Source organism: Pecten maximus, chromosome 19 (assembly GCF_902652985.1).
Source record: "Pecten maximus chromosome 19, xPecMax1.1, whole genome shotgun sequence".
NCBI classification, from domain to species: domain Eukaryota; kingdom Metazoa; phylum Mollusca; class Bivalvia; order Pectinida; family Pectinidae; genus Pecten; species Pecten maximus.
This window is the reverse complement of record NC_047033.1, coordinates 21,984,950-22,012,437: the sequence shown is the minus strand read 5'-3', so window position 1 is coordinate 22,012,437 and position 27,488 is coordinate 21,984,950. Positions and strand designations below refer to the sequence as shown.

General features: G+C 34.6%; 1 protein-coding gene across 2 annotated transcripts in view; it reads right to left on the bottom strand.

Annotated features, from left to right (window-relative positions):
• LOC117317568 (innexin unc-9-like) overlaps positions 1-27,488 on the bottom strand; it is a 104,935-nt gene that overhangs the window by 23,926 nt on the left and 53,521 nt on the right. The window contains exon 1 of one of the 2 annotated variants that reach the window (XM_033872402.1): positions 14,412-14,718. The exons of the other annotated variant lie outside the window; for it this stretch is intronic. Coding sequence (XP_033728293.1) covers positions 14,412-14,476 — 65 coding nt within the window. The 5' untranslated portion in view covers positions 14,477-14,718. Of the gene's footprint in view, positions 1-14,411; positions 14,719-27,488 lie in introns of those variants that run through there. 2 annotated transcript variants of the gene reach the window in all.

The window sequence follows — 27,488 nt, the reverse complement described above, 5'->3', positions numbered from 1 at the left end:
ATCAATATCTTAATATCAAACAAATCACCATGATACTAGTGACATCACCATCATATCAATATCTTAATATCAAACAAATTACCATGATACTGGTGACATCACCATCATATCAATATCTTAATATCAAACAAATTACCATGATACTGGTGACATCACCATCATATCAATATCTTAATATCAGACAAATCACCATGATACTAGTGACATCACCATCATATCAATATCTTAATATCAGACAAATCACCACGGTACTAGTGACATCACCATCATATCAATATCTTAATATCAATAAAATCACCATGATCCTGGTGACATCACCATCATATCAATATCTTAATATCAATAAAATCACCATGATACTAGTGACATCACCATCATATCAATATCTTAATATCAGACAAATCACCACGGTACTAGTGACATCACCATCATATCAATATCTTAATATCAGACAAATCACCATGATACTGGTGACATCACCATCATATCAATATCTTAATATCAATAAAATCATTATGATACTAGTGACATCACCATCATATCAATATCTTAATATCAGACAAATCACCATGATACTAGTGACATCACCATCATATCAATATCTTAATATCAAACAAATCACCATGTACTGGTGACATCACCATCATATCAATATCTTAATATCAAACAAATCACCATGATACTAGTGACATCACCATCATATCAATATCTTAATATCAATGAAATCACCGCCATATCACTATTGAGGGCTTAGGCGGATGGAGTCACGGAGTTCATTTCCGCTTATAAATAACGTAAGTCTGACTCTGACAATACTAGGTAGAAATAGTCAACAATTGGTGGGATTATAATCTATACTCAGAAGATTCATGAATTCCCTTTGGTGTAAGGTAGAACCAATCACCACCTCTCTGGTTTGTATCCTGTTATATTGCCTATTTTCAAATTGTGTTTATATAATGCACGTTATTGTTCAAACTATTATTGTGGGGAGCTGTATTATTACATTCTAAAACAGCAACATATCTATACAATTCAGCTTGTTAGGTAGGGGCTACCCAATCACCTGCTCTCTGGTCTTTATCTTAGCTTTGATATTACTTTTTACACTATATTTCCGTTATTGATAAATTTGTTCTCAATTCTTATGGAGATGAATTATAATTTACTAATCATGTTGATTATAGACAGGTTACATAGGTATCTTATTTCTATGTAAGTATTGTCTTGTAAATTCTTAAAGTGTGTTGCTGCACAATGTTTATATGTGTCTTTTCCAGGGCCGTATTGAAAATTAGACGAAAGTCTAAATTAGTAACTCTGTCTATATAACAGAATATATTATTATTATTATTTATTATTTCAAGCTAACCGGTGATAAGTATTTATAAAAATATGAATGTTTTTAAAATGCTACCCTATCCATCCACGTAAAGATTATATAAAAAAATATATTGTGTGACCAGTAGCATTGCGTTCTTAACCTTTTTCATCTAGGGAAATAAAGCATGGTCTTTCATTGATATATGCAGTATTTTTCCATCTATAGTTACATTATCTTTAACATTTGACTTTCAAATCTTAAGCTACATGTAGTATTCCAAGCAACTGATTTTCATTTGACAGAAATAGTGACATTGACCTTTCACATCCGGGTACTTAAGGTATTGTTCAGCAACGAAACAAGTAGCCCGAGTTTCCTCTGGCCCTGACATGGTGTCAGGGCCACAGGAAACTCGGGCTACTAAACAAGAGACCATATGGGCCTGCATTAATCACCTTCTCCTCTGGGCCTCTTTTTGATATTTAGAAAAAAAAGGGTTTAAATATTTAAACATGCTTGACTGCTGTGACCTAGAATGTACGTCAATGTTGCTCGTTTTTAAACAAATTATGTATCACTTCACAAGCATACTAAAGGCCCAATACCAGGTATCTTGGCCTCAAGGTTATTCAGTTGAAGATTTTCAAGTTTTTGCATGTCTGGCTCCAGTGCCCTTTAATGAAGATAAAGGTCAATTGAGTTGAAAAAAGACAGAGAGAGACCATTTCATTTGAAGGCATCACATGTCATGATTGGGGACCATAGCTACAAAGTTTGCATTTGAATGGAAGAATCCCCCTTTTAGTCCCCCCCCCCCCCCCCCCCCCCCCCCCCCCCCCCCCCCCCTGGGAGCTAGCAGAGTACTACGAGAGAAACTCAAGACCCTTAAAAAAAATTTAGTCCAGCCAAGTAATGCCCCAAACCAAAAGTTTGAAAACAGTGTCATCATCAAGTTCGCCATACAGAAGAAGAAGAACTTAAAATTAATGTTCTCTTAAGACTATTTGCCTGTTTTGGCCCCTCCCTTCCACCACATAGGAGTTATGTCCTCTATCATAAACTATCATACAGTGTAATTAGATGTACATTGTATAACCCCAAGGAGAAAACTGTTTGAGTCAGATAACCAGATTTCCTAGATAATTACCACGACATTATTATCTCGGCAAGTAAACGTATAACCCGACATATGTTTCGGTTTATGTTGACATAATGGTAAAATTACTATATCCAGTTTTCATATTGACTGTAATATAATAGCGATGTTTAGGAAACGATATACAATATTTCTAACAGAAATGATGTGATTTACTGGTGCACTGGTATACCATAGTGTAGGGTTTTGTAGAGATGCGTTGTCCAATTAAGTCAATGGTATTGAAATACCGAAAAATTATCTCTGTTGGTGGCTATGTTATATTAAACATGATCTATGTGAAACTCATGTGACGTGTGACTTGAAGCATGTTGTTGATCCTGTGTAGTACATATCGTGTAAGTGGTCACATTTTATATTTCACAATGGTGACCTTGAAATAGGCCAAGATCGTGTGCATGCTGAATCTTTATAGCACTCAATTCTTGTTACTTGCTGAAAAGGATATTACGTATACTGGTTATCTTGAGCTTGAACATGTCTGACCCCTGTAATTTTGAAAACATGTCATTGTCATTGATATATGAAAATTCAATATCATTCCATAGCAGGAACACATCTTAAATTACTGTTTAAATCGTGAAAACAGGTCAAGATCACTTACAAGAGGAATCTTATATCACTATACCCTAGGTACCTGCTGGCAACATATCAGGCTTCTGGGTCTCCTTGAACTTGAGTGGATTTTTTTTAAAGATGTCAACATGTTTGACCCCCGAGATCTTAAATTTAAAAACAAATAATTGGTTTTAATGTACTCTACAGGTACCGCTTTTCCAAGTATCATTTCTCAGTTACTTATAGTTAGAATTGAACATGGAATTCCATAAAGATATTCTTCTGTTCAATATAATCATATCGTTGTAAATATATAAGTAATAAATAGATCACTACGAGTGAGGAAAATAATCCCAAAAAGCCTTGACCTAAAAATATGAACAGTGCCAAACATCTTTTCGTTTTACATGTATGATAAATTATACATCGGATGGAATGGTTTAAGCCTGTCTGTCTAGATTCACCAAGATAGTCAATACTCATTTTTCACCAGAATCGTTCCAACGTCTTCCATTCAATCCGAAACATTTTTGTTATCTTCACAAAACTAGTTTTCATTTTACATCAAGGATTATTCTTTGCGAAGTGACCAATACATGGATTCCACCAAAAAAAAACCCACCAAAACAAAAACAAAACGGACGAAATTCTATATATTGATGTTCATTATTAAACATACAAATTCAGAAACTCGACTGTTCGAATATCAGCCGATCTAATGGCAATCGTGATAAAATGCTCGTGTTCAAATCCTAATAAATGTTTGAAGGTATGTAAGAAATGATTCGCAAACATAAACTGATTGTTATTTAAACAATAACTTACTTCATGACGTTAAACATAAATGTAGCAGAGCTCATAATTAATTAGATTTAAATCACTGCCTCCGCTAGGGATCGAACCCGGGACCTATGATTTACTAGTCTTATGCTCAACCGATCGAACCAAAGAGATGATCTCTCTAGCCGAGCGGTATATTGCGGCTAGTATTTACCAGGATTACATGTTTTCTGTCTAGAAAAGTGGTATATTGCGGCTAGTATTTACCAGGGTTACATGTTTTCTGTCTAGAAGAGTGGTATATTGCGGCTAGTATTTACCAGGGTTATATGTTTTCTGTCTAGAAGAGTGGTATATTGCGGCTAGTATTTACCGGGTATAGGTTTTCTGTCTAGAAAAGTGGTATATTGCGGCTAGTATTTACCGGGGTTACATGTTTTCTGTCTAGAAGAGTGGTATATTGCGGCTAGTATTTACCGGGGTTACATGTTTTCTGTCTAGAAGAGTGGTATATTGCGGCTAGTATTTACCAGGGTTACATGTTTTCTGTCTAGAAGAGTGGTATATTGCGGCTAGTATTTACCGGGGTATATGTTTTCTGTCTAGAAGAGTGGTATATTGCGGCTAGTATTTACCGGGGTATATGTTTTCTGTCTAGAAGAGTGGTATATTGTCTCTAGTATTTACCAGGGTTATATGTTTTCTGTCTAGAAGAGTGGTATATTGCGGCTAGTATTTACCAGGGTTACATGTTTTCTGTCTAGAAGAGTGTTATATTGCCGCTAGTATTTACCAGGGTTACATGTTTTCTGTCTAGAAGAGTGGTATATTGCCGCTAGTATTTACCAGGGTTACATGTTTTCTGTCTAGAAGAGTGGTATATTGCGGGTAGTAGTTACCGGGGTTATATGTTTTCTGTCTGAAAGAGTGGTATATTGCGGCTAGTACTTACCAGGGTTACATGTTTTCTGTCTAGAAGAGTGGTATATTGTCGCTAGTATTTACCGGGGTTACATGTATTCTCTCTAGACGAGTGGTGTATTGCGTCTAGTATTTACCAGGGTTACATACAGATATAGTGTTACATAGTCATTGATCGACCGATTATCCTGTTTTTATACTATCGACATATTTTTCGAGAATATTGATCATAATTGCTGTCGTCTTGATGGAGGTGTACAGGTGTGTGTTTGGACGTGGAAGACATTAGCGTGCGAGGAAACTTGCCTGGAGAAAACCTCTGCAACTAGATACGTGATCCCTACTTTTCATGTCGGGACAATAAATAGAACTTAGGTCGTCCGGGGAAAAGGTGAATACGTTAACCACTGTGTCGGCTTATTAATGTATCCTTGCCGTAAGGAATTGGTTTAAATATTTAAAATGTATAATGTCGGATATTCCCCTAGGAATTCAGTTGAATAAAGCTTAATCTCGAATCTGAAGTTAATATTCTGATAGAAAGTATTGATTAAACAGTGGTCTACGTACAAAATGATACTACAAGATTAATTAGGATGATTTATGAATAAATTATGGGTTAATTGTGTAAATAGTGGAGTATATAGGATCTAATATGACAACACAAACATCTGACAGGAGATTAACGTGTTAAGACAGGCCACCATCGATCAATAAATACTGCAAACAGACCGTTTCAGAAATATTGCCACTGATAAATAGATAAAATTAGATGAATGTAAACAAAACATAGCATCGATAACGATCATATTGAGGAAGATAGATATATTCAATACTTGGGAAGGGGGAAAGAGATACATTACAACTACCTGGCGAGGTGTGTGTAAAGTTCATTGTTTAAAACAAATTACATAATGAAATTAGGTTTGTAGCATCTAAAGCTGTTATGACAAATGGGAAGTCTATAACGGTAATCGCTAATACTTCATGTGAGATTCCAGTAAGTGGTCACGTGATCCAAGAGTAACATATTGGTGATTAATAGAAGGGCAAATGAATCGGATATAAACGACTGTACAATAATCGATATACACCATTGATAAATAATACAAATAGCTATCATACATATTAACATCATAATTCTGAAATGTCAACACATATCATAAAGGTGATAGTAACGTTAGATGCTACTCAGTGTAGTCCTTCATCAACAGTGGAACATAATCCAAATCCATGGTTTCAACTAACCTTTAATTATATCTCATTATCTATATTACACACAAACAATCTTTGTGTATGATTTAATAAATTGTTTCAATCCAAATAACGAGAAAATGCTATAACAAGACAAACATTGAACATATGACGTTTTCGAATTATTTTGTATTACCATATATCAGGTGGTATTGGAGAATGAACTAAGTTTGTGGAAATGAAATTACCCTTACCTACATTCAAGGTCAAATAGGGTTAAATAATATAAACGACTTCTTTTCAATAACCAAGAAGCCTAAAGATCTGATAATGGGTCTATAGCATGTTTGGATAGCAAACAGGCAGAGAGACATAATATTGCGCTTGTATCATGCTGTGAAGGGCGGGCTATGAAGTTTGTTCAAGTTAATGATTTTGATCTACATTCAACGTCACACGGGTCAAATATTCTTAAATATTCTAACAATTGCTTTATGACAAAGAAACACAGATATCTTTGACTCAACTTTTGTTTCGTATATCTCTCTTGATTGAATTCATTTTGAAGACGTCTGTGAAATACATATAAATACATATAAATACATATAAATACAGTATATAAGAAATTGAAATCTGTCCTTGCGAAGGTGAATGTATAAAAAATAACAAAAAAATAGACTTTGCCGCAAGGCCTTTCTGCCCTCTCAGGCTTCTTCAGATAGCGCCATTTTTGTGGACAAAGTCATTTTTTAGATAACTCCGAGCTGGGTGTACTGTTAAATAACTTAAATCTTCAAGGGCAGTATATTTTCAATATACCAATACTAACCAGCTTGGATAGACAAAGGTATGTAAATTACAAGCTGACTTCGTGAATGGAGAGCAGTATGCTGCCAATGTCGAAACATTGAGCACAAATTAATTCCCCTGATGCTGATAGGCCCAAAGAGGGGTAGCCGGGTGTAGGAGCAACTGGTGCTACGGTATATTAACCTGCTGACTAGCTATGACGCATCAGTGCACATCCCTGATCGGTTAAGTGAGTCGCTGCGATGGACAGCGTGCTGGTCAGCCATATTGCAATAGGTGTTATACTTCTTAGTGTTATTCGCGTAAATGGAATTTCCGTTATTTGAGATAATTACTATACTTTATTTGGTATGTATAAATCAAACCAGTGAATATAAGTTATACCTTTGCTATCGCAATTGCCGTTTGCCTATTTTCATATATGCTGTAATGTATCTAAACGGAGATAGCATTGCTTATATATGAGTTATAGTTTCTATGTATATAAAGCATATTACCCTTTGTTGTGCTAGACAGAAATCCATTGTGACGTCATAATACTGCCGATGGCGTGACGTCATGAATTGTGAATGACACAACAAGAAATTGCTGTCTCCGTTAGATTAATTATGCCCTGCACTTGTGGACTCTAAAGCCTGTCAAAATAAAAGCTTCCTGAGTAATGTAATAACAAGTATCTTATACTCGTCTCGCAGTTATAATTTCGCTAAAAAAAAAAAAAAAAAAAAAAATCTTAGACTTGCTTTATAAAATCCCATATAAAATGAAAACTCAATTATGATGCTTTATTTCTTTGACCGGAGTTTCAATTTTGTGGCGTTTTATAAGAAACCACCATCTTTTTTTGGTTTGTGAACAGATAACAGGCATTTTAATATATGCTCAATTTTCGACAACCAAAATGTTTGCTGTTCTATTATATTGCCAAAAACCATGGCAGAGTAATTGTGTGATTAATGCATTTGTTACAGCATCCAAAATACGATAGTATAATTGATCACAGTAATTTTCAAATGTATTTGAAAATTACTTGCATAAACCAATTCTTCGTGCGTGTGAAAATTCTCTGTAATAGTTACGTGCTCATCCAAATAAAAACATCACGTGACTATTATCAATCCGAAACTATATGAAATTCCAAAACTAACTAATAACAAAACCGGACAACTAAACCAGTCCGGAAACTCAACTGATTACATACTAAATGGATAATATCAATTACTTAATGTTTTATATAAATTAAAGTATAAAGCTGTCACTGTGTCATACGTATTATACATTTGTATATTCATATGTATCATTGTGTCTATATGTGGTACGTTTTGTATCTTCATATGTTTTAAGGTGAAAATAAATTTAGGCGTGTCATTGTTTCTGTGTGTAGTTGTGTGAGAAATATAGCTTGTGTGTGTCATTGTTTCTGTGTGTAGTTTTGTGTGAAATAAAGCTTGTGTGTGTCATTGTTTTGTGTGTAGTTTTGTGTGAAATATAGCTTGTATGTGTCATCGTTTCTGTGTGTAGTTTTGTGTGAAATACAGCTTGTATACATGTGTCATTGTTTCTGTGTGTAGTTGTGTGAGAAATATAGCTTGTGTGTGTCATTGTTTTTGTGTGTAGTTGTGTGAGAACTATAGCTTGTGTGTGTCATTGTTTCTGTGTGTAGTTTAGTGTGAAATATAGCTTGTATGTGTCATTGTTTCTGTGTGTAGTTTTGTGAGAAATATAGCTTGTGTGTGTCATTGTTTTTGTGTGCAGTTTTGTTTGAAATATAGCTTGTGTGTGTCATTGCTTTTGTGTGTAGTTGTGTGTGAAATTTAGCTTGTGTGCGTCGTTGTTTTAGTGTCTAGTTTTGTGAGAAATATAGCTTGTGTGTGCCATTGTTTTTGTGTGTAGTTGTGTGTGAAATTTAGCTTGTGAGTGTCATTGTTTTTGTATGTAGTTTTGTGAGAAATATAACTTGTGTGTGTCATTGTTTCTGTGTGTAGTTTTGTGAGAAATATAGCTTGTGTGTGTCATTGTTTTTGTGTGTTGTTTTGTGTGAAATACAGCTTGTATACAAGTGTCATTGTTTCTGTGTGTAGTTTTGTGTGAAATACAGCTTGTCTGTGTCATTGTTTTTTGTGAGTATTTGTGTGAGAAATATAGCTTGTGTGTGTCATTGTTTCTGTGTGTAGTTGTGTGAGAAATATAGCTTGTCTGTGTCATTGTTTCTGTGTGTAGTTTTGTGTGAAATATAGCTTGTGTGTGTCATTGGTTTTTATTTGTAGTTGTGTGAGAAATACAGCTTGTGTGTGTCGTTGTTTCTGTGTGTAGTTTTGTGAGAAATATAGCTTGTGTGTGTCGTTGTTTCTGTGTGTTGTTTTGTGTGAAATATAGCTTGTGTGTGTCATTGTTTTTGTGTGTAGTTGTGTGAGAACTATAGCTTGTGTGTGTCATTGTTTTTGTGTGTAGTTTTGTGAGAAATATAGCTTGTGTGTGTCATTGTTTTTGTGTGTAGTTTTGTTTGAAATATAGCTTGTGTGTTTCATTGTTTTTGTGTGTAGTTTTGTTTGAAATATAACTTGTGTGTGTCATTGTTTATATGTGTAGTTTTGTGTAAAAATATAGTTGATGTTTATAATTGTTTCTGTGTTTAGTTATGTTTTGAATATCAGTTTTCTTTGTCATTGTTTCTGTGTGTAGTTTTGTGAGAAACATAGCTTGTGTGTGTCATCGTTTCTGTGTGTAGTTTTGTGTGAAATACAGCTTGTATGTGTCATTGTTTCTGTGTGTAGTTGTGTGAGAAATATAGCTTGTATGTGTCATTGTTTCTGTGTGTAGATGTGTGAGAAATATAGCTTGTGTGTTTCATTGTTTCTGTGTGTAGTTGTGTGAGAAATATAGCTTGTATGTGTCATTGTTTCTGTGTGTAGTTTTGTGTGAAATAAAGCTTGTGTGTGTCATCGTTTCTGTGTGTAGTTTTGTGTGAAATAAAGCTTGTGTGTGTCATTGTTTCTGTGTGTAGTTTTGTGTGAAATACAGCTTGTATACAAGTGTCATTGTTTCTGTGTGTAGTTGTGTGAGAAATACAGCTTGTATGTGTCATTGTTTCTGTGTGTAGTTTTGTGTGAAATATAGCTTGTGTGCGTCGTTGTTTTAGTGTCTAGTTTTGTGAGAAATATAGCTTGTGTGTGCCATTGTTTTTGTGTGTAGTTGTGTGTGAAATACAGCTTGTATACAAGTGTCATTGTTTCTGTGTGTAGTTTTGTGTGAAATACAGCTTGTATACAAGTGTCATTGTTTCTGTGTGTAGTTGTGTGAGAAATATAGCTTGTGTGTGTCGTTGTTTCTGTGTGTAGTTTTGTGAGAAATATAGCTTGTGTGTGTCATTGTTTCTGTGTGTAGTTGTGTGAGAAATATAGCTTGTCTGTGTCATTGTTTTTTGTGAGTATTTGTGTGAGAAATATAGCTTGTCTGTGTCGTTGTTTCTGTGTGTAGTTTTGTGAGAAATATAGCTTGTGTGTGTCATTGTTTCTGTGTGTAGTTGTGTGAGAAATATAGCTTGTCTGTGTCATTGTTTCTGTGTGTAGTTTTGTGTGAAATATAGCTTGTGTGTGTCATTGGTTTTTATTTGTAGTTGTGTGAGAAATATAGCTTGTGTGTGTCGTTGTTTCTGTGTGTTGTTTTGTGTGAAATATAGCTTATGTGTATCATCGCTTCTGTGTGTAGTTTTGTGTGAAATATAGCTTGTGTGTGTCATTGGTTTTTATTTGTAGTTGTGTGAGAAATATAGCTTGTGTGTGTCATTGTTTATATGTGTAGTTTTGTGAGAAATATAGCTTGTGTGTTTCATTGTTTTTGTGTGTAGTTTTGTGAGAAATATAGCTTGTGTGTTTCATTGTTTTTGTGTGTAGTTTTGTTTGAAATATAACTTGTGTGTGTCATTGTTTATATGTGTAGTTTTGTGTAAAAATATAGTTGATGTTTATAATTGTTTCTGTGTTTAGTTATGTTTGGAATATCAGTTTTCTTTGTCATTGTTTCTGTGTGTAGTTTTGTGAGAAACATAGCTTGTGTGTGTCATCGTTTTTGTGTGTAGTTTTGTGTGAAATACAGCTTGTATGTGTCATTGTTTCTGTGTGTAGTTGTGTGAGAAATATAGCTTGTATGTGTCATTGTTTCTGTGTGTAGATGTGTGAGAAATATAGCTTGTGTGTTTCATTGTTTCTGTGTGTAGTTGTGTGAGAAATATAGCTTGTATGTGTCATTGTTTCTGTGTGTAGTTTTGTGTGAAATAAAGCTTGTGTGTGTCATCGTTTCTGTGTGTAGTTTTGTGTGAAATAAAGCTTGTGTGTGTCATTGTTTCTGTGTGTAGTTTTGTGTGAAATACAGCTTGTATACAAGTGTCATTGTTTCTGTGTGTAGTTGTGTGAGAAATACAGCTTGTATGTGTCATTGTTTCTGTGTGTAGTTTTGTGTGAAATATAGCTTGTGTGTGTCATTGTTTCTGTGCGTAGTTGTGTGAGAAATAAAGCTTGTATGTGTCATTGTTTTTGTGTGTAGTTTTGTGTGAAATATAACTTGTGTGTGTCATTGTTTTTGTGTGTAGTTTTGTTTGAAATATAACTTGTGTGTGTCATTGTTTATATGTGTAGTTTTGTGTAAAATATAGTTGATGTTTATAATTGTTTCTGTGTTTAGTTATGTTTGGAATATCGGTTTTCTTTGTCATTGTTTCTGTGTGTAGTTTTGTGAGAAAGCATTTTTCTTTGTCATTGTTCATGTTTGTAATTTTGTATTGAAAATACGTTCCATGTTTCATTGTTTCTGTGTGTAGTTTTGTGATAAATATGTTTACGTGTGGTATTGTTTCTGTTTGTAGTTTGGATTGAATATAGTTTTTGTTTGTCATTGTTTCTCTGGGTGGTTTTGTGTAGAATATAATTTGTGTGTGTCATTGTTTCTGTGTGTAATTTTGTGTGAAATATAGTTTTTGTTTCTCATTGCTTCTGTGTTTCTGTGTGTAATTTTGTGAGAAATATAATTGATGTATGTCTTTATTTCTGTTTGTAGTTTTATGTGAAAGATAATTTTTGTTTGCCAATGTTTTTATGTGTAGTTTTGTTTGATAAATATTTTAGGTTTGTCATTGTTTCTGTGTGTAGTTTGGCTAGAAAAATATTTTATGTATGTCATTGTTTCTTTGTGTGATTTTGTGTAGAATATAGTTTTAGTGTGTCACTGTTTCTTTGGGTAGTTTGGTAAGAAAAATAGTTTATGTTTGTCATTGTTTCTGTGTGTAGGTTTCTGAGAAATATATTTTATGTATGTCATTGTTTCTTATGGTGGTTTTGTGTAGAATACAGTTTTAGTGTGTCACTGTTTCTGTGTGCAGTTTTGTCTGGAATATAGTCTCTGCCTGTCTTGTTTCTGTGTGTAGTTTTGTGTGGAATATGCTTTTTGTGTGTGATTGTTTCTGTGTGTAGTTTTGTGTGGAATATGCTTTTTGTGTGTGATTGTTTCTGTGTGTAGTTTTGTGTGGAATATGATTTTTGTGTGTGATTGTTTCTGTGTGTAGTTTTGTGTAGAATATGATTTTTGTGTGTGATTGTTTCTGTGTGTAGTTTTGTGTGGAATATGATTTTTGATGTGTGATTATTTCTGTGTGTAGTTTTGTCTTGAATAAAGTTTCTGTCTGCCTTTATTTCTGTGTGTAGTTTTGTATGGAATGTAGTTTTGTGTTTGATTGTTTCTTTGTGTAGTTTTGTGTGGAATATCGGGTTTCTTTGTCATTGTTTCTCTGGGTGGTTTTGTGTAGAATATCATTTTGGTGTGTCATTGTTTCTGTCGGTAGTTTTGTTTGGTGTATAATTGATGTGTGTCATTGTTTTTTGGGTAGTTTTGTGAGAAAAAAGTTTTTGTTTGTCAATGTTACTGTTTGTAAATTTGTGTGAAATATAATTTTATTTTGTCATTGTTTCTCTTTGTGGTTTTGTGTAGAATATAATTTTTGTTTGTCATTGTTTCTCTGGGTGGTTTTGTTTGGAATATATTTTAGGTTTGTCATTGTTTCTGTTTGTTGTTATATGTGAAATATAAGTTTTTGATTGTCATTGTTTCTTTCTGTAGTTTTGTGAGAAATATCATTTTTGTTTGTCATCGTTTCCAATGTGTAGTTTTGTGTGAAATATATTTTATGTATGTCATTGTTTCTGTATATGTGATTCCCTCTACATCTTTATGAATTTGTGTGTATATAAGTGTACTAGCTACATGGGTCAAAGAAGTAATATAAACAGTATAATCCATATAACACTGGATCCTCACATAAATGTATGGAGGATACGAATTACTTGTAATGATTATAAGGGGCAAAGAAGTAATTCAAACAGTGTGGACTACTTGCTACAGATATACTGCCATTGAGTGTGAATAGTGGAACGTTTCTGTATTATTTATGTAGCATGCTATTATTTATATATAAATTCGTGTCTATATATAGCATGTATTTGTGTCTTTATAAAAAAGTGGCATCGTATCTATATACAGGATGATTTTCATCCTTAATGGTTAGATGCTGTGTGTTTATAGTACTAGTACTGTAACTTGAATGTGTGATTTGCTGAATATGTATATAGAGGATATCTAACAATGTCTTCAGTAATACCAAATATATTTCACGAGTGGGGCTAATATTTTGATATTTTTCACGAGTGCGCAGCACGAGTGAAAAATATCAAAATATTAGCCACACGAGTGAAATATATTTGGTATTACTGAAGACACTGTTAGATATTCTGTTTATTACATTTTTTATCAACGAAAAACCTACCCCGTATGCTAACTAGGCCTAATGTAAACAAAAAAAGTAGTTTTCCCTGTCCAGGTGCCGACATATATGTCGGCCTTTCTGATTGGTCAATTATTTTGGTATTTTCTAATCATTAATTTGATTGGTCAAATCAGCAAAAGTGATATTTTTTATGATAATATCACTTTTATAGAATGAATAATTTTTGATATTTCACTGGTAAAAATGTAATAAATATATATATGTAATTTCATGTTTCAGTATATGGTATATTGCAGCATAGTGTGTCGATTCAGAGTGAATTACTTTGAACTTTGTTTCTACTTCTTTGTTTATATACCCGTATATTCTGATGTATACACATTTACTTCTTCATATTATTCCTATAAAACTGTGGTACTTTCAGTATTTTATTAACTCATTACCACGACAAGTCTAAATATAGAACGATGACACACGACGGCAAGGATGGACCAGGGTTATGATACTCAATACTACGCCCACTGTGATTAGCCCACGTGCATTACATGATAGGTACCCCTACACGTGATATTAAGTAAACTTCCTCACGTGATCGTTCCCGTTACAACTGATTACTACGATTTACCCTAATATTCATATTTCAGTGCTAAGCACGTGTATTCACTCTTAATGGCATCTTGCTTTTTGATAAAACAATATGTTGTCTTCGCCATAGTCTTTGCTAGGCATGTTCAATTGTAAGATACACTTTTATTCTACGGTTATATTTTCACGTTGATATGGCTTACAGAAAATATAACTATTACACATGTAATACAATATCCGCATAGTGTAATTCAAAGTCTAATTTCGAACATGAATGTATGTATTAACTCAAAATTCACTTGTGTACTTACATCATTTCCTCTTGTGGAGCTGTTTTATAGAATTGCGTGTGTTTTCTAAAAAACGTACATATCATCCTCAGCAATGTCGATCTGTCACCTATTCAATGATCGGCCGCCCCAAGCCATAAGTAGCACCATTCTCTCTTTATCCATAAGAACTATTCCAAAACGCACTGTCTAATCCAAAACGTGATGTTCTACTCCACATCACCTACCCACAGCTTCCAACAACCCCTGCCTCCCATACTCTTTCCTTCAATAGCTTTGCCTAAGCCGTGAGCACAAAACAATACACACACAACACACCGTGTCTTGTTAAGCGAAGCCAGTGTGGCGTTCAATTATTCCTATAGGCAGACAGAACTTCTCCGGCATTCAATACCAACATTCTCTGCTGTAGACGGTCAGGTAAGCCAGTTCCGCCACGGTGCTACTACAGTAGCGCCAGGTAAACGAATGTCAGAGAAAATCAATTGTCGTTTTAAGGTTTAGTCTGTTTTTGTATTGGGGAAAGAAGTTTCTTCAATGGCGTCAGTAAACAGTACCTTACTTGGTTAAATACATCAATATTTAAGTTCATTTTTACCTCTCGAAAACCTGGTTATTGATATTACCGTGTAAACAAATCCATAATTTTCTCTTTGTTCAAAGTAATAGGTTTGAAATACAATATTTCATTGTAGCAGCACATGGAAAATCAATAATTAACTCCCTTGGTACGTTACGTCCTCTGACATGCAGAGACTCTCATGGCTGAGGCGCGTTCGATGTAGATTATAGCTAGGTGAATATAGGCGTGTTTGATGCTTGTGTTGTCTTTTCAATACGCAGACCTTTCTGGATCAATATTCAGCACAAACTAAGACATACGTGTCAAATTCGATAAAACACAAAAATTGGAGAAAGGCAAAAAAGGACATTAAAAATTTCTAAAGATTGTTGGAACGCAAGCTACATCTGTATGTCTCAGGTGGACTTGGAACTGAGAGCAAATCAATACTACAACTCTGGTGCAGTATTATAACGCTCACAGAAACCTAGGCCATATTACAGTACCGCATACGCTTCCTAGGCAAGCCGTACTCGGTCGAAAAGACAGAGATGTCTATAAAATATGTACGAGCAAGCGATTTACTCCGATGGACTGTGGTAAAATGAAAATATCTCCTGCTGTTTTATATTCTTCAATTGTCATCGGATGCAGGCAGTTCGGAGGCTATGTTGAAGTACGCAAATTCTGCTAAAGAAGATATATATATATTAGGTATATTTCTTGTACGATTCATCTGCATTGAGAAAACAAATTCAGTATAATCATTTGGAAAAAAAACGGGGATCAATCACACAACATGTCCTGAAGGCTTTTGAAATAAGCCGAGGAAATTGATTCCCTTTGTGGCTAAATTATCAATAGAAATACGCTTTCGCATAGGTTTAACGCACATGCGCGTACACAGTTGTTCAGATATCCTGGTAGTGTGAGAAATAAGCCGGAGGTGGAACAGTGTACTGATACAGCAGTAGGTACTCGCGTTTCCATTTTCAGTAAAGCACCTCTGGTCGGTTCCTGGCAGGTTGTAAAGAATTGGTGTAAAAGTAATTTCCAAAACGGGAAATTTTCACGAGGTGTGCTAACATAGGAGCATTCTTGGTTCTAAACCACGAGCCCTCGTGACCTCTGGCCTCGAATTCCTAGACATTACATTGTTTGCAATCTTTATAACACACAGTAGACTTACTGTTTACCTCGACAGTGCAAGGAAGATTTTTGTATACAGCTCTCGCGGTGTCTGTACAGAAGCCGTGTGTGGCACATTTTGGATTTATTATCAAGGTTTATTTATTTTGGAGCTGTACATATCTGTATTTCACTTACTGTATTCTGGGATTCCTATATGAATGCAGATGGTATATTCATTGATAATTATACAATGTAAAATATCTATGCATTGACTACTGACTTTCTAGCATACACACGATATAACGATACAAACAAAGTACTATCTATTTAATTTACATTTCACAGGAAGTGTCAAAATTCTGCGTTTTACTATGTGTTTGCAAAACAAGTCTAGACATGTATGATATTAGGCTAGTGCGTATTAAAACTACATTTCAGCGATTGGTTGGTTTGTCTGCAACTGTTAGTCAGTTTTTTAGTATCGGACCAGGTTGGTAAAACTGTTAACTCACGTAAAGTATATAACTGTACCCTATTTTGACATGCACTTATTAATCAGCGCATTTGCTAAGCATATTTCGTGTCCACGTATATTTTCGTTTCAATCTGGACCAACCGGAACATTCAAACGTTTCCGTTATTTATTAATTCTAATTAATGTAAGAAATTCCGATTCGACTGTGACCTTCAGCCCTTACATAAACAAGCATTAGAACTTTCTAAGAAGTTAAGAAAGCTACCGACAGCATTGTTTCATCGTAAGTAATTAAAGTAAAGTTTGAGATAGATGGGTATGTGGAAGCTCTCGTAGATATATTGATGATTTATCTATGATACATGTATTTGGTTTTAAGACGCGCCGTGCGTGAAATATCAGAACAATGACCAGCAATCCTGTATGGACATTCGAATCTTTCTGATAAAATCAATCACATTTTTTTAATTAATTTTCCTAGCTGTACCTCTGACAATGGTGACATCACAGACAGAATCGTATAAAGTATTCTAGCGAGTCAATGAGAGAAACGGGAGAGGGCTAATATAGGCATTGCCTGTTGCCAAATTCCCTTTGAATTAACATCTTCAATAAAATATTCTGAAATGAAAATGAGAGTGATACTATAACTTGTTTCGTAATTGTTGTATAATAAATAAAGTTTACACTCCATATAGCGAGTCAAACAAGGTAGACTATTTATATCGACGTGTGGACCCGACAATATGGCTGGTACAGCGTCATATTATGATGGTAGCATCCAGGGATGGACAACCATCTTTAGTTATTATAGAAATAGAAAGACAAAGGTTTCTTGAAGGTCAGACGAAATTAAGTTAAAGGTCTATCTTTAACGGTGTTCAATGGGATCCATGTATTATATATGCGGTTCTAGTTCCACTCAACGCTTCAATCCTTCCCCGACGCTGCACAAAGAACCGACGTTACGCTCGAGTAACCGTTTTCACAAATGGTAATTCGTTGTGTGCCAGTCTGGCCTATTAATGATTCAACTATGCCGATTGTTTGCCTAAGTAACACTCAAAAGTTTAATATGATCAATGTATTAGATTAAACCAATAAAAAGCCTGATACCATCGAAGCGTCAACATTTGTTGGAACTTTATGTGAATTATATATGGCTTCCTAGCGACATCGTACGTCATACCAGGTAGTCACATACGAAAACAGTAGGCTTTGCGGGCATACCGTGCGCATGCTGTCTGCGTTATTCTAACATAGGTTACCTTCCTTAATTGACGTTGTACATTAAAATTAATTGATTTATCCACCTAAATGTACTCTCAATAAACAGCGAATGATTCGGTTTTAGATAAAAATGCACAAAAGAGTATATTTCGAATGTCGGTTTATGTACCCATACAACGTCATATCATCTTCATCCGAGTCAAAATGTTGCCTCTTATTATTTTATACGTTGGATTATTAGATATCATTATCTAAGATTATACGTGACATACCGGCCAGAAACAAGGCCGTGTCGAATTTCACTTTAGAATATTTGCATGGCAAGGCCAGGATACAAAATCACTAGGACGGGGTGTGGTTAGTAAGTGTCTCGTCATGACGTCATAACCATAACTATGTGAGCGGCGCCAAATCACCGTCAAAATAGCCACTCATTACAAAGAATGACACAGTCGGAAATCAGGAACTTATTCTAATTCTATATTGAATCAAAATCTACACAGTAAATGTAAATAATAGTAGTGAACCATATGGATATATATACTTATAGTGTTTATAGTTGTTATAAATGCCAAGATTTGAATGCTTAATTTCACTTGGCTATGATCTTGAACTCCGAATTACACGTCAGTGATCAGCAGTGCTTTGTGTGAAAGAAAATTATCATGGTTTTAAAAGGAGGACTTTGTGCATGACGACAGCAAAAACAAATCATTTTGGTCAACAGCAAATGAAAAACGAGTTTTTTAATGTTGCAAATGAAATAATTTATTTCACACCTAGATAACATAACCGTTTACAACATTTATCTTTCTAGTAATTTACTAAGTACATATTGAAGCAAATGCATTCGTTAGTAACTATCAGTAAACATCGAACTACCCATGAAGTTTGTTTTGTTTCAGGATGCCTTTCACTGTTAATAAAACACCTAAGCTAACTACTATCGTCGGCCATGTATAAACATAGAACATCAGCTAAGAGTCTTAATTATATAGATTGGTGTGCATTTTCTATATTACACAGCTCCCAGAGAATGGCCGGACAAACACGAGGGTCAGTTGTCGGACATATATTGACCATACTAAATAAACGGACAAAAAAAACCCACATATATGGTGAGGCAGACGGCTGATCAAACCAGATACTGAATCAACTAGATAGATTGTGGCCAGTTTTTAATCACACAGAAGCACCGTTATTAATTATTTCCCCACTCTGACTGACCAATGGTTAGTCCGGCCATACAAGGGAGGGGAGAGTATCCACAATGTGTATTGAGATTAAGTTATGTATTACTGATAACACAACAATCGTGTAATTGTAATTCGAGGTAAAGTGAGATTCTAAATACTTATATTTGCCTTGAGTATCTTTATATGGGCTTTTCAGTACGCGTTCATATGATTTCACAGTAATTAATTATTCCAAATCATTAAACCACTCATCCAATTATCTGTGTAAATAGTTTATGTCTGAGCCATCTTTCATTAATCTGTTTCAATCATTAATTACCTATAAATATAATATTCTTTTGTTTGACTCTCGTTCCCTTCAGTGTATCTAAATTTATAATACAAAATGTTACTAGCCGCAAAAGTACCTAATTATAACTTGATTCATTCTAGTTGGCAACAGAAATACTTTTCATTTGCAGCCGTCAATTTCAACATCTCTGCTAATTTTGTAAAGGCGTAGAATCGATTGTGTAGTCAAACAGACAATAATGAACTACATTTCATGTACATTTATGCACAATGTTATTCACTACAGACAAATATTTTTTCCTGAATATGTTTCAAAATTACTGACCAACTGTAGTGAAGGAATAACAATAATAGGAAGTTTAACCACAGTACAGCTCTTTTGAGTGTCTATATCATAAGACACGCTTGAAACCATACTATTACGACGTCATAGATAAATGTTGTCCCACAATTATCTCGTTATTGAAATACGTATAAGACTAAACTCGTCTTACTTATACAGGGTTCTTACTTTGAATGTTTTGCTCATGAATATAAAAAATGTGATCGATGGAATATTAAACTTTTATCAATGAATTGTGAAATTTATGAAACGATTTCATTAATTTGTTATCAAGGAGAATGAAATGTCGAAAGTCACGATAGAGTTATACGGTTTTATAAGTGAACGTATACGTGTTTGAATAAGTAGTCGGCAATAGTTGTATTTGAGTATCTGTTTTATATCTCCTACATCACAGATATGATATACATGCATATATCTTTACTCAAACTGGTTTGAAATAATCCGGATTCGATCGATTCTGGACAATACATAACCAAGCGAGGACAGTAATTACATTATGGTCACGGTAGTGACTGGTTTTAAGCCTGGCCAATGATTGACAGATGACCAGTGGTCGGCCGACTTTTCCGTCACTCCGATGGCAGAATCAATACTGTATTGACACGAGAAAAGTTAATCAAAGTAAAAACCCAAGACCACATATCTCAAAATGATTAGCTACAGCGACTACGAGAGTTCACCACCACCGCCGGTCGCTGGACTGTTCTACGAGTTTTCCCCATCAGATCGATCAAGTGTTGATCAGTGTATACTGTCTGAGCTTAAGTTTTAATTAAGTTTTCCCCCTAGGTTCAATCACTCAGATGACTTTGTTTCTGTCATAGAATTTTCTTTGATCTCCTGAAAGCACACTTAGTTACCATCCGGTTGTTGTTGTTGTTGTTATTTTTTTCGGATATTTTTGTCAATATCTATTAATTAAGATGTCTTCATTTATATTTCATTAGAAGTGGTGATATTTCCTTGTCATCTTCGCGACATGTGTTAACATTGATCTAGGAGGCCAGAGTGAGCTAGTGCTAATCAGTGGCCAGTGCCCTATGAGCTAAATGCCATATTCCGACATAGACATTACACGATAAATTTTGAAGTGCACTTATTATTTCACAAAAGTGCAATCTTATAATAAAAGGCATTTAAATATCGATATCTGTGTTTCTAGAAAAATCGCGTAGGTAATCTTTTATTGTCAGTGATAACTAGTGTCAATGTTTCTCATTTAAGTACTGTTTTAGTTTGGCTACTTTGTTTATACATTAATGTTGTCTTTTTCAGATTACATATGCATTTACATGTATTATATTGATTAAAGCTCTACCTATCAACCCTATACTATACATGTATGATATTGATTAAAGCTCTACCTATCAACCCTGTACTATACATGTATGATATTGATTAAAGCTCTACCTATCAACCCTGTACTATACATGTATTATATTGATTAAAGCTCTACCTATCAACCCTGTACTATACATGTATGATATTGATCAAAGCTCTACCTATCAACCCTATACTATACATGTATGATATTAATTAAAGCTCTACCTATCAACCTGTACTATACATGTATGATATTGATCAAAGCTCTACCTATCAACCCTATACTATACATGTATGATATTAATTAAAGCTCTACCTATCAACCCTGTACTATACATGTATGATATTGATCAAAGCTCTACCTATCAACCCTGTACTATACATGTATGATATTAATTAAAGCTCTACCTATCAACCCTGTACTATACATGTATGATATTAATTAAAGCTCTACCTATCAACCCTGTACTATACATGTATGATATTAATTAAAGCTCTACCTGTCAACCCTGTACTATACATGTATGATATTGATCAAAGCTCTACCTATCAAACGAGTAACACACATCTATACCTTGATATTAATGGTACCTAAAAGTACGACTACCTGAAGGTATCTCGTGTTGATAATTTCTCTGTCATCAAATAGGTTATATCCTGAAGATCAAACGAGACGAATGCATCATTTATGGGCTGCGAACAAAAATTACGAAAGCTTCATTTTGTTCCTGAATACAAATTGCCCCTAGCTGTTTTAACAAACAATAAGTTCCTGATGAATTCTGTACGATATGTGACATAATAAACACGTGATCATTATACACCATGTACAATGTAACAAACATCCATTGTAATCCGGGGTTAAGGTTAAAATCGATCGTCGCTTGCTAGTGAAATATAGGAAACAGTATGTGTCTTGAATGTAATTTCTACATGGACGTTCTATCTCGATGATATCAAATAAAACGACATCATTATGCAAATACAATGTGATTTACCATGACATATCAGTATTTTAAGGGGTTGTCGCCATTCTATAACCGCGACATCATCATCATCATCATCATCATCAAATAATCTACAACGATAAGTACATAGAAAACCACACATGCTGACATACCCGTGGTCGTGTACTCTGATAAACATATATACAGCCTCACACACACACACACACACACACACACACACACACACACACACACACATACATATTCATTTTCCTGGTAGCCTGATCAATCCTGTCGAGGGCTCAGTTTCTGTATTGGCCATATCAAATCTTGCCACGTCACGATTGACCAGGCTCCACACTGATAACACCAAGTAATCTAGCATATACGCACAAAACATACATACACATTCAAAACAATATCATACCGTCATGTACATATGAGAGTGAGAGGTAGGGACAGAATAAGAATTTGATAATGTCCAAGGTAATTCTTTATACATTTTAACAATCCGGGTACTGGAGATAATTAGATATGTCACCATATAGCCCAGACCGTTCATTGAAGGAGAAATGAGAATGAAATGTGTTTCCTTAACAAGATAATCGATTATCATTATTCCTTTCTTATCTAAAACCAATTGTGAAAAAAGTAATTTTATCGACAGTTACATTCTTACTGTACAAAAAAGGTGATTTAAGCACAGAATCGTTATTCCTATAGAGTTCTTCTCTTATTCAAAGTTTGTACCATGCCTTAAAAACTTCTTTCCAAATAACAATTTTGCAGTTGGGTTGAATTTGTTTAATGTATTCGCAACCAGAATTAGCCAAAATATGATGATTTAGTTGAGTTTTTAGAATGTCTAACCATTTCCCTCCTGATTTGAAAATCCAATCCTTTTTAAAGATTCGGTAAAAGCTATCAAATCCATACATGTTAGGTTACCATACTACCCATTTAGATATATATGGCTCAATAAGCCCAATAATGACTGTAAGAAGTCCGATTTCAAACAGCATAATGACGGGTGCTGTTTTAATTTCCTTATTTCTAATGAAAGATACTTAAAAAATCCTTTACACCATCTAATCTCATGTTTGGTCTTCGTTGAATTAAAGTATACACTGTCGTCAGCATCTGGAAATTTCGTCCGTTTCGAATTCGATAACTTTTTATTATAACGTATATACACAAGGCGACAATATGGACGTGCTTATTCAATATTTATTACTTAATGGTCGCGGTCAATAGTCATTCTACGATTGGTCATTAGGGTCAATAAAACTCGTGGCCGGAGTGTTTTATTGGACAGATAGACAATTGTCGATATTCATTTTGCCATTGTAGACGACTTATATGTACTGACAGGTGGAAAGCTCACTATATATGGTCAATTATTTCGCTATTGGTAACTTGGGAAATTTCTAAAGCAAAACATATTTCATGCTAATGATATCCCGGTTTAAAATTCATTTTTGCGATACATTTCTGATTTGGATGATAAATATGTCTATTGGAAACCTTAACTGAACTCTAAACCGCGTGTTATTATAGTAAAAATGATGTTGGATGCCAACAACTTCGCCATAATTATTGATATGAAGATATGCAATTCGATTCTGAAAAAGATGAGTGGCTTTGTCCCTGTGTATAAAATTCCGAAACGTCACAGGTGTTCAATAGTTCGCACGGGGCCGTGCAATAGTCATTTTAGCCGTACAATAGTATACAGTTGTTGTATGCCTTATCAGCCAACAGGCCGAGGGAAAGAGTTCATCGGGTTGGTCCCAATACAGAGGGGAAAAGTTTTGACTGTTGACAGATAAAGCATGAAACAACTGTTTTGTTACCTTAATAACCCACAAGATTTTACCTATAAATTATTTTATTAGACTGAGTAACGCGTAAAAAGTCTTCAGTAAACTCTTACTCCAAAGGTGACGTTCCTTTGGCCTTGCAGTACACTGTAAGAATTTATACAAATCCTTTTATGACATTTTGTGTGGTAGCCGAATCTCTGTTTTCAGTTAGATTCAACAAAACCTAATTGGAGATTTCTTCAAACTTTTCTGACTTCGAATCTAGGGAGCGTTGCTAGAGATACTGTTTACAAGACACGATATGAAAGACGCTTCAATTTTGGTGTTTGGGCGCGTACGGATGTTCCCCACCAGTCAACAGTCGAAAATACTTAATTTACATGTACATGGTTAGTCGGGTAACAAATCAAAATATAGCTTATGGTTATAGCTAAGGAAATTAAAACGCATTTTGCAGTAATAAACGATATTCAATAACATGGATATTCTTGAACTAAGATATTACTCTAGTAAACGATATTTACATGTATTACTCTTGTTAAGGATATTCAACAATATGGATGTTTCAAAACCTTTCCAATTTAGAAATGTTTTCTTAAAAATGACCAATGATGAATTAACCAACAGAACATATCAATTCAGTAGATGAATTAGATAAATGACATAAACTTTGTTTCGGTTCTAATATATATTGTTCAATGCAATGTAGTTTATCATCAAAATAGCCAGCTACATGTAGGAGACAGACACATTTCAATATATTGACCAAGAGCTTTTGTCAGCGAATTGGTGTATATATAAAACCCCAGTCGGTGCTACCATGGGAACACATTACATTCTCTCTACAGTTCTCAGACCGGAAGTTGTGTCTGATTATAAACCGCGGGAATGTAATTAATCATACCGATCTCGTGTTCACAGGCAGCTGAAGCGGATAAATACAGCGTAAACAAAATTGAAATAAAAAAATGCAACGCTAATAAAAACCATATCACTGGAACACTGAATAAAGATCTACATCTTTGGAGGTAAAATTCGACTTGGGCATATAAAAAGTTTATTGGTAATTTGATAGATACACAAATATATACAGTACTGAACAGTAAACGTACATATGATAATATGGTATTAAAATCGAATTCAAATAAGCTATGAAAGTCAAACAGGTTGCTAGGATATGGAAACGGAAATTGATATGTACAGGAATAAATAAAATTCAACCAAAGTGACGCATTTTCACTTCAAATGAAATTTAAATAATAAATTAGCAATGTAAATGAATAAGTCGGAGGGTTTTATGCTTTTTTCAAAATGATAAAAGACGTTTTTAGAATGCATAACTATGAATACAACAAAAATCATTAAGATCGAAATTTCATTCAAGAAAATTTAGCAAACGAATGATTGATATCAATAAGTAATCTCGATATTCAGCATGGACACATCTTCGCTAGCCAAGGCTCCTGATTACGTTACACTCCCCGAACTCTTAGCAGATATAGTCGTCATTCTGTCCCTCTAGGGGATATTCGACATTACCACCCTTTACACATGACATTTTTGACCAATAAAAAGGAGCGTTACTTCATCGGTGATGTTTACAAACACACATGGAGGCTTGTACCATTTTGATGCGATATGTGATCAATAACTTTTATCAATTGATCACTGTTAATGTTTCCCAAAATATTTTACGTTTCTGTATTTAGGTTAAATGCCATGACATAGTCGACAAGGTAGCTATGTAGCGAAACGAAGACTGAATGTAAAAAGTGATTTGACTTGATGCCCTGGGATTCCAGGGCGCGACGGTTTAAACACGACTATATCGGCCAGGGGTTCGTGGAGGGTAACGTAATCAGAAGCCTTGGCTATTGAAGATGGCATGGACAGTAATACATGTATCATTTGTGTGTGTGTGTGTGTGTGTGTGTGTGTGTGGGTGAGTGTGTGTGTGTGTGTGTGTTTATTTCTCTGATCTGACAAATCAAAATTTACAAGTAAACATTAAAGAAATCGATATTAAAACCAACAGATATATACATATTAAGTTTAAGAAAACAAATCGATCTAACATACATATATGTAACACTTTGTTGAAGCACAGGAGCATGTCTAGTCTTATATTACAATAATAGCCAGAAATACCTATATATTAAGACAAGGGAAGCATCCGATCGCCATTGAAATTCTGGCCTATTATTTTTCAAACTTATCTTTTCCGTTCAAAATCGCCACCTATGTACATAATCCTACTACCGATATCTCAAGAAGACTTCAATCTATCGGTTCATGTGTATTTTATATATGTAACATTCATTGGAGTAGTTGAAATCCAACTTAAATTGGGGACATGCTATACAACTCCCAGCCTCCCACAAGGCTTGCTGGGCACACGACCTTCACCTCTTGCGGAGCCCCCGGGCTTATACGATTGCCGCTATGAGAAGCTAGCGTAAAATATCGAATAACAACAGTTCCGGAGTTTCATTTCTGTGGTATAATATGGTAACATAACACAGCACCGACATGTCTATTCACTGCGATCCCATAATGAAAGAGGTGATGGTCGTGTGTCTTGTGGGAGACTGGACATTTTGTAGCATGTCCCCGATTTAAGTTGTATTTCAACAACTCCGATGATTGTTACATATATAAGATACATATGAACCGATAGATTGAAGTGTTTTGAAGAAATCGGTAGTAGGATTATGTAGGTAGGTGGAGATGTTATACGGAAAAAGTAAGTTTGAAAAAAATAGGTCAGAATTTAAATGGCGATCGGATGCTTCCCTTGTCTTAATATATAGGTATTTCTGGCTATGTTTCGGCCGTAAAATATTCTTTTGGCCCCGGATAGGACGCGACAGCCGGCGTTACTGGTCAAGATGAAGAATGTGATTGGTCAATGTAGCGGTAAATGCAAAATGCAGATATGCAGTTAAAAACGAAAAAAAGTTAAGATTGAATGCAAGCTGAATAAGTGGATGTATCTATTAAAATGACACATTGATAACATTATATTCCTGATTCAAATGCAGTCTTATTATCACCAAAAATGATTCAAACTGATATAATTTAGTTATCCGTGCTGAAACGCATTTGTTCGTTGATTTATTTCACCAGCAGTTTTACATTTCAACCACAAGCATTAAAACTATGCCGGTTATCTTTTTTAAAGATATTTCTTGTTTAATGTAAAAATAGATATGTCCCTGTGGTAAATTGAAGGCTGACATGATAACTGAGATAATACGAAATATACAACAGTAATTTATGGATAAAATACCTTAAATATATCGGTTGCCCTCTGTGACACATACAAGCTTGTCACATAAAGTACAAGGCAAAGTAGCTTACTCGTGTAAATAAGTAATGTTGGACATTTTCTAAGTGTGTAGATGAATTTAATACAGTGGGTAACGGCGCGTGCTGGGATTTAGATTACATTATACACATATATTGTTTCATCTTGATTGTCACAAGAATTGTCAATGGACAGCCTTGACATGTTTTAGCCCATAACGTAAAAACCATATTGAATACGACCCGTTTTTATATCTCTATTATCTAAAACATACATTGATCCTTAAATAACATCGTAATAACCAAACTATAGTGTCGATCCTACTAAAATATACTGTTAAACAGATTACAAACTCTAGATCCATAGATCCATATGTAGTATGTTCTCAGAATCTTTGAACCCTTCTATACTGGCGGTATTATCTCAATCGACTACTATTTACCATGTACCTACCGAGTCTAAAGACA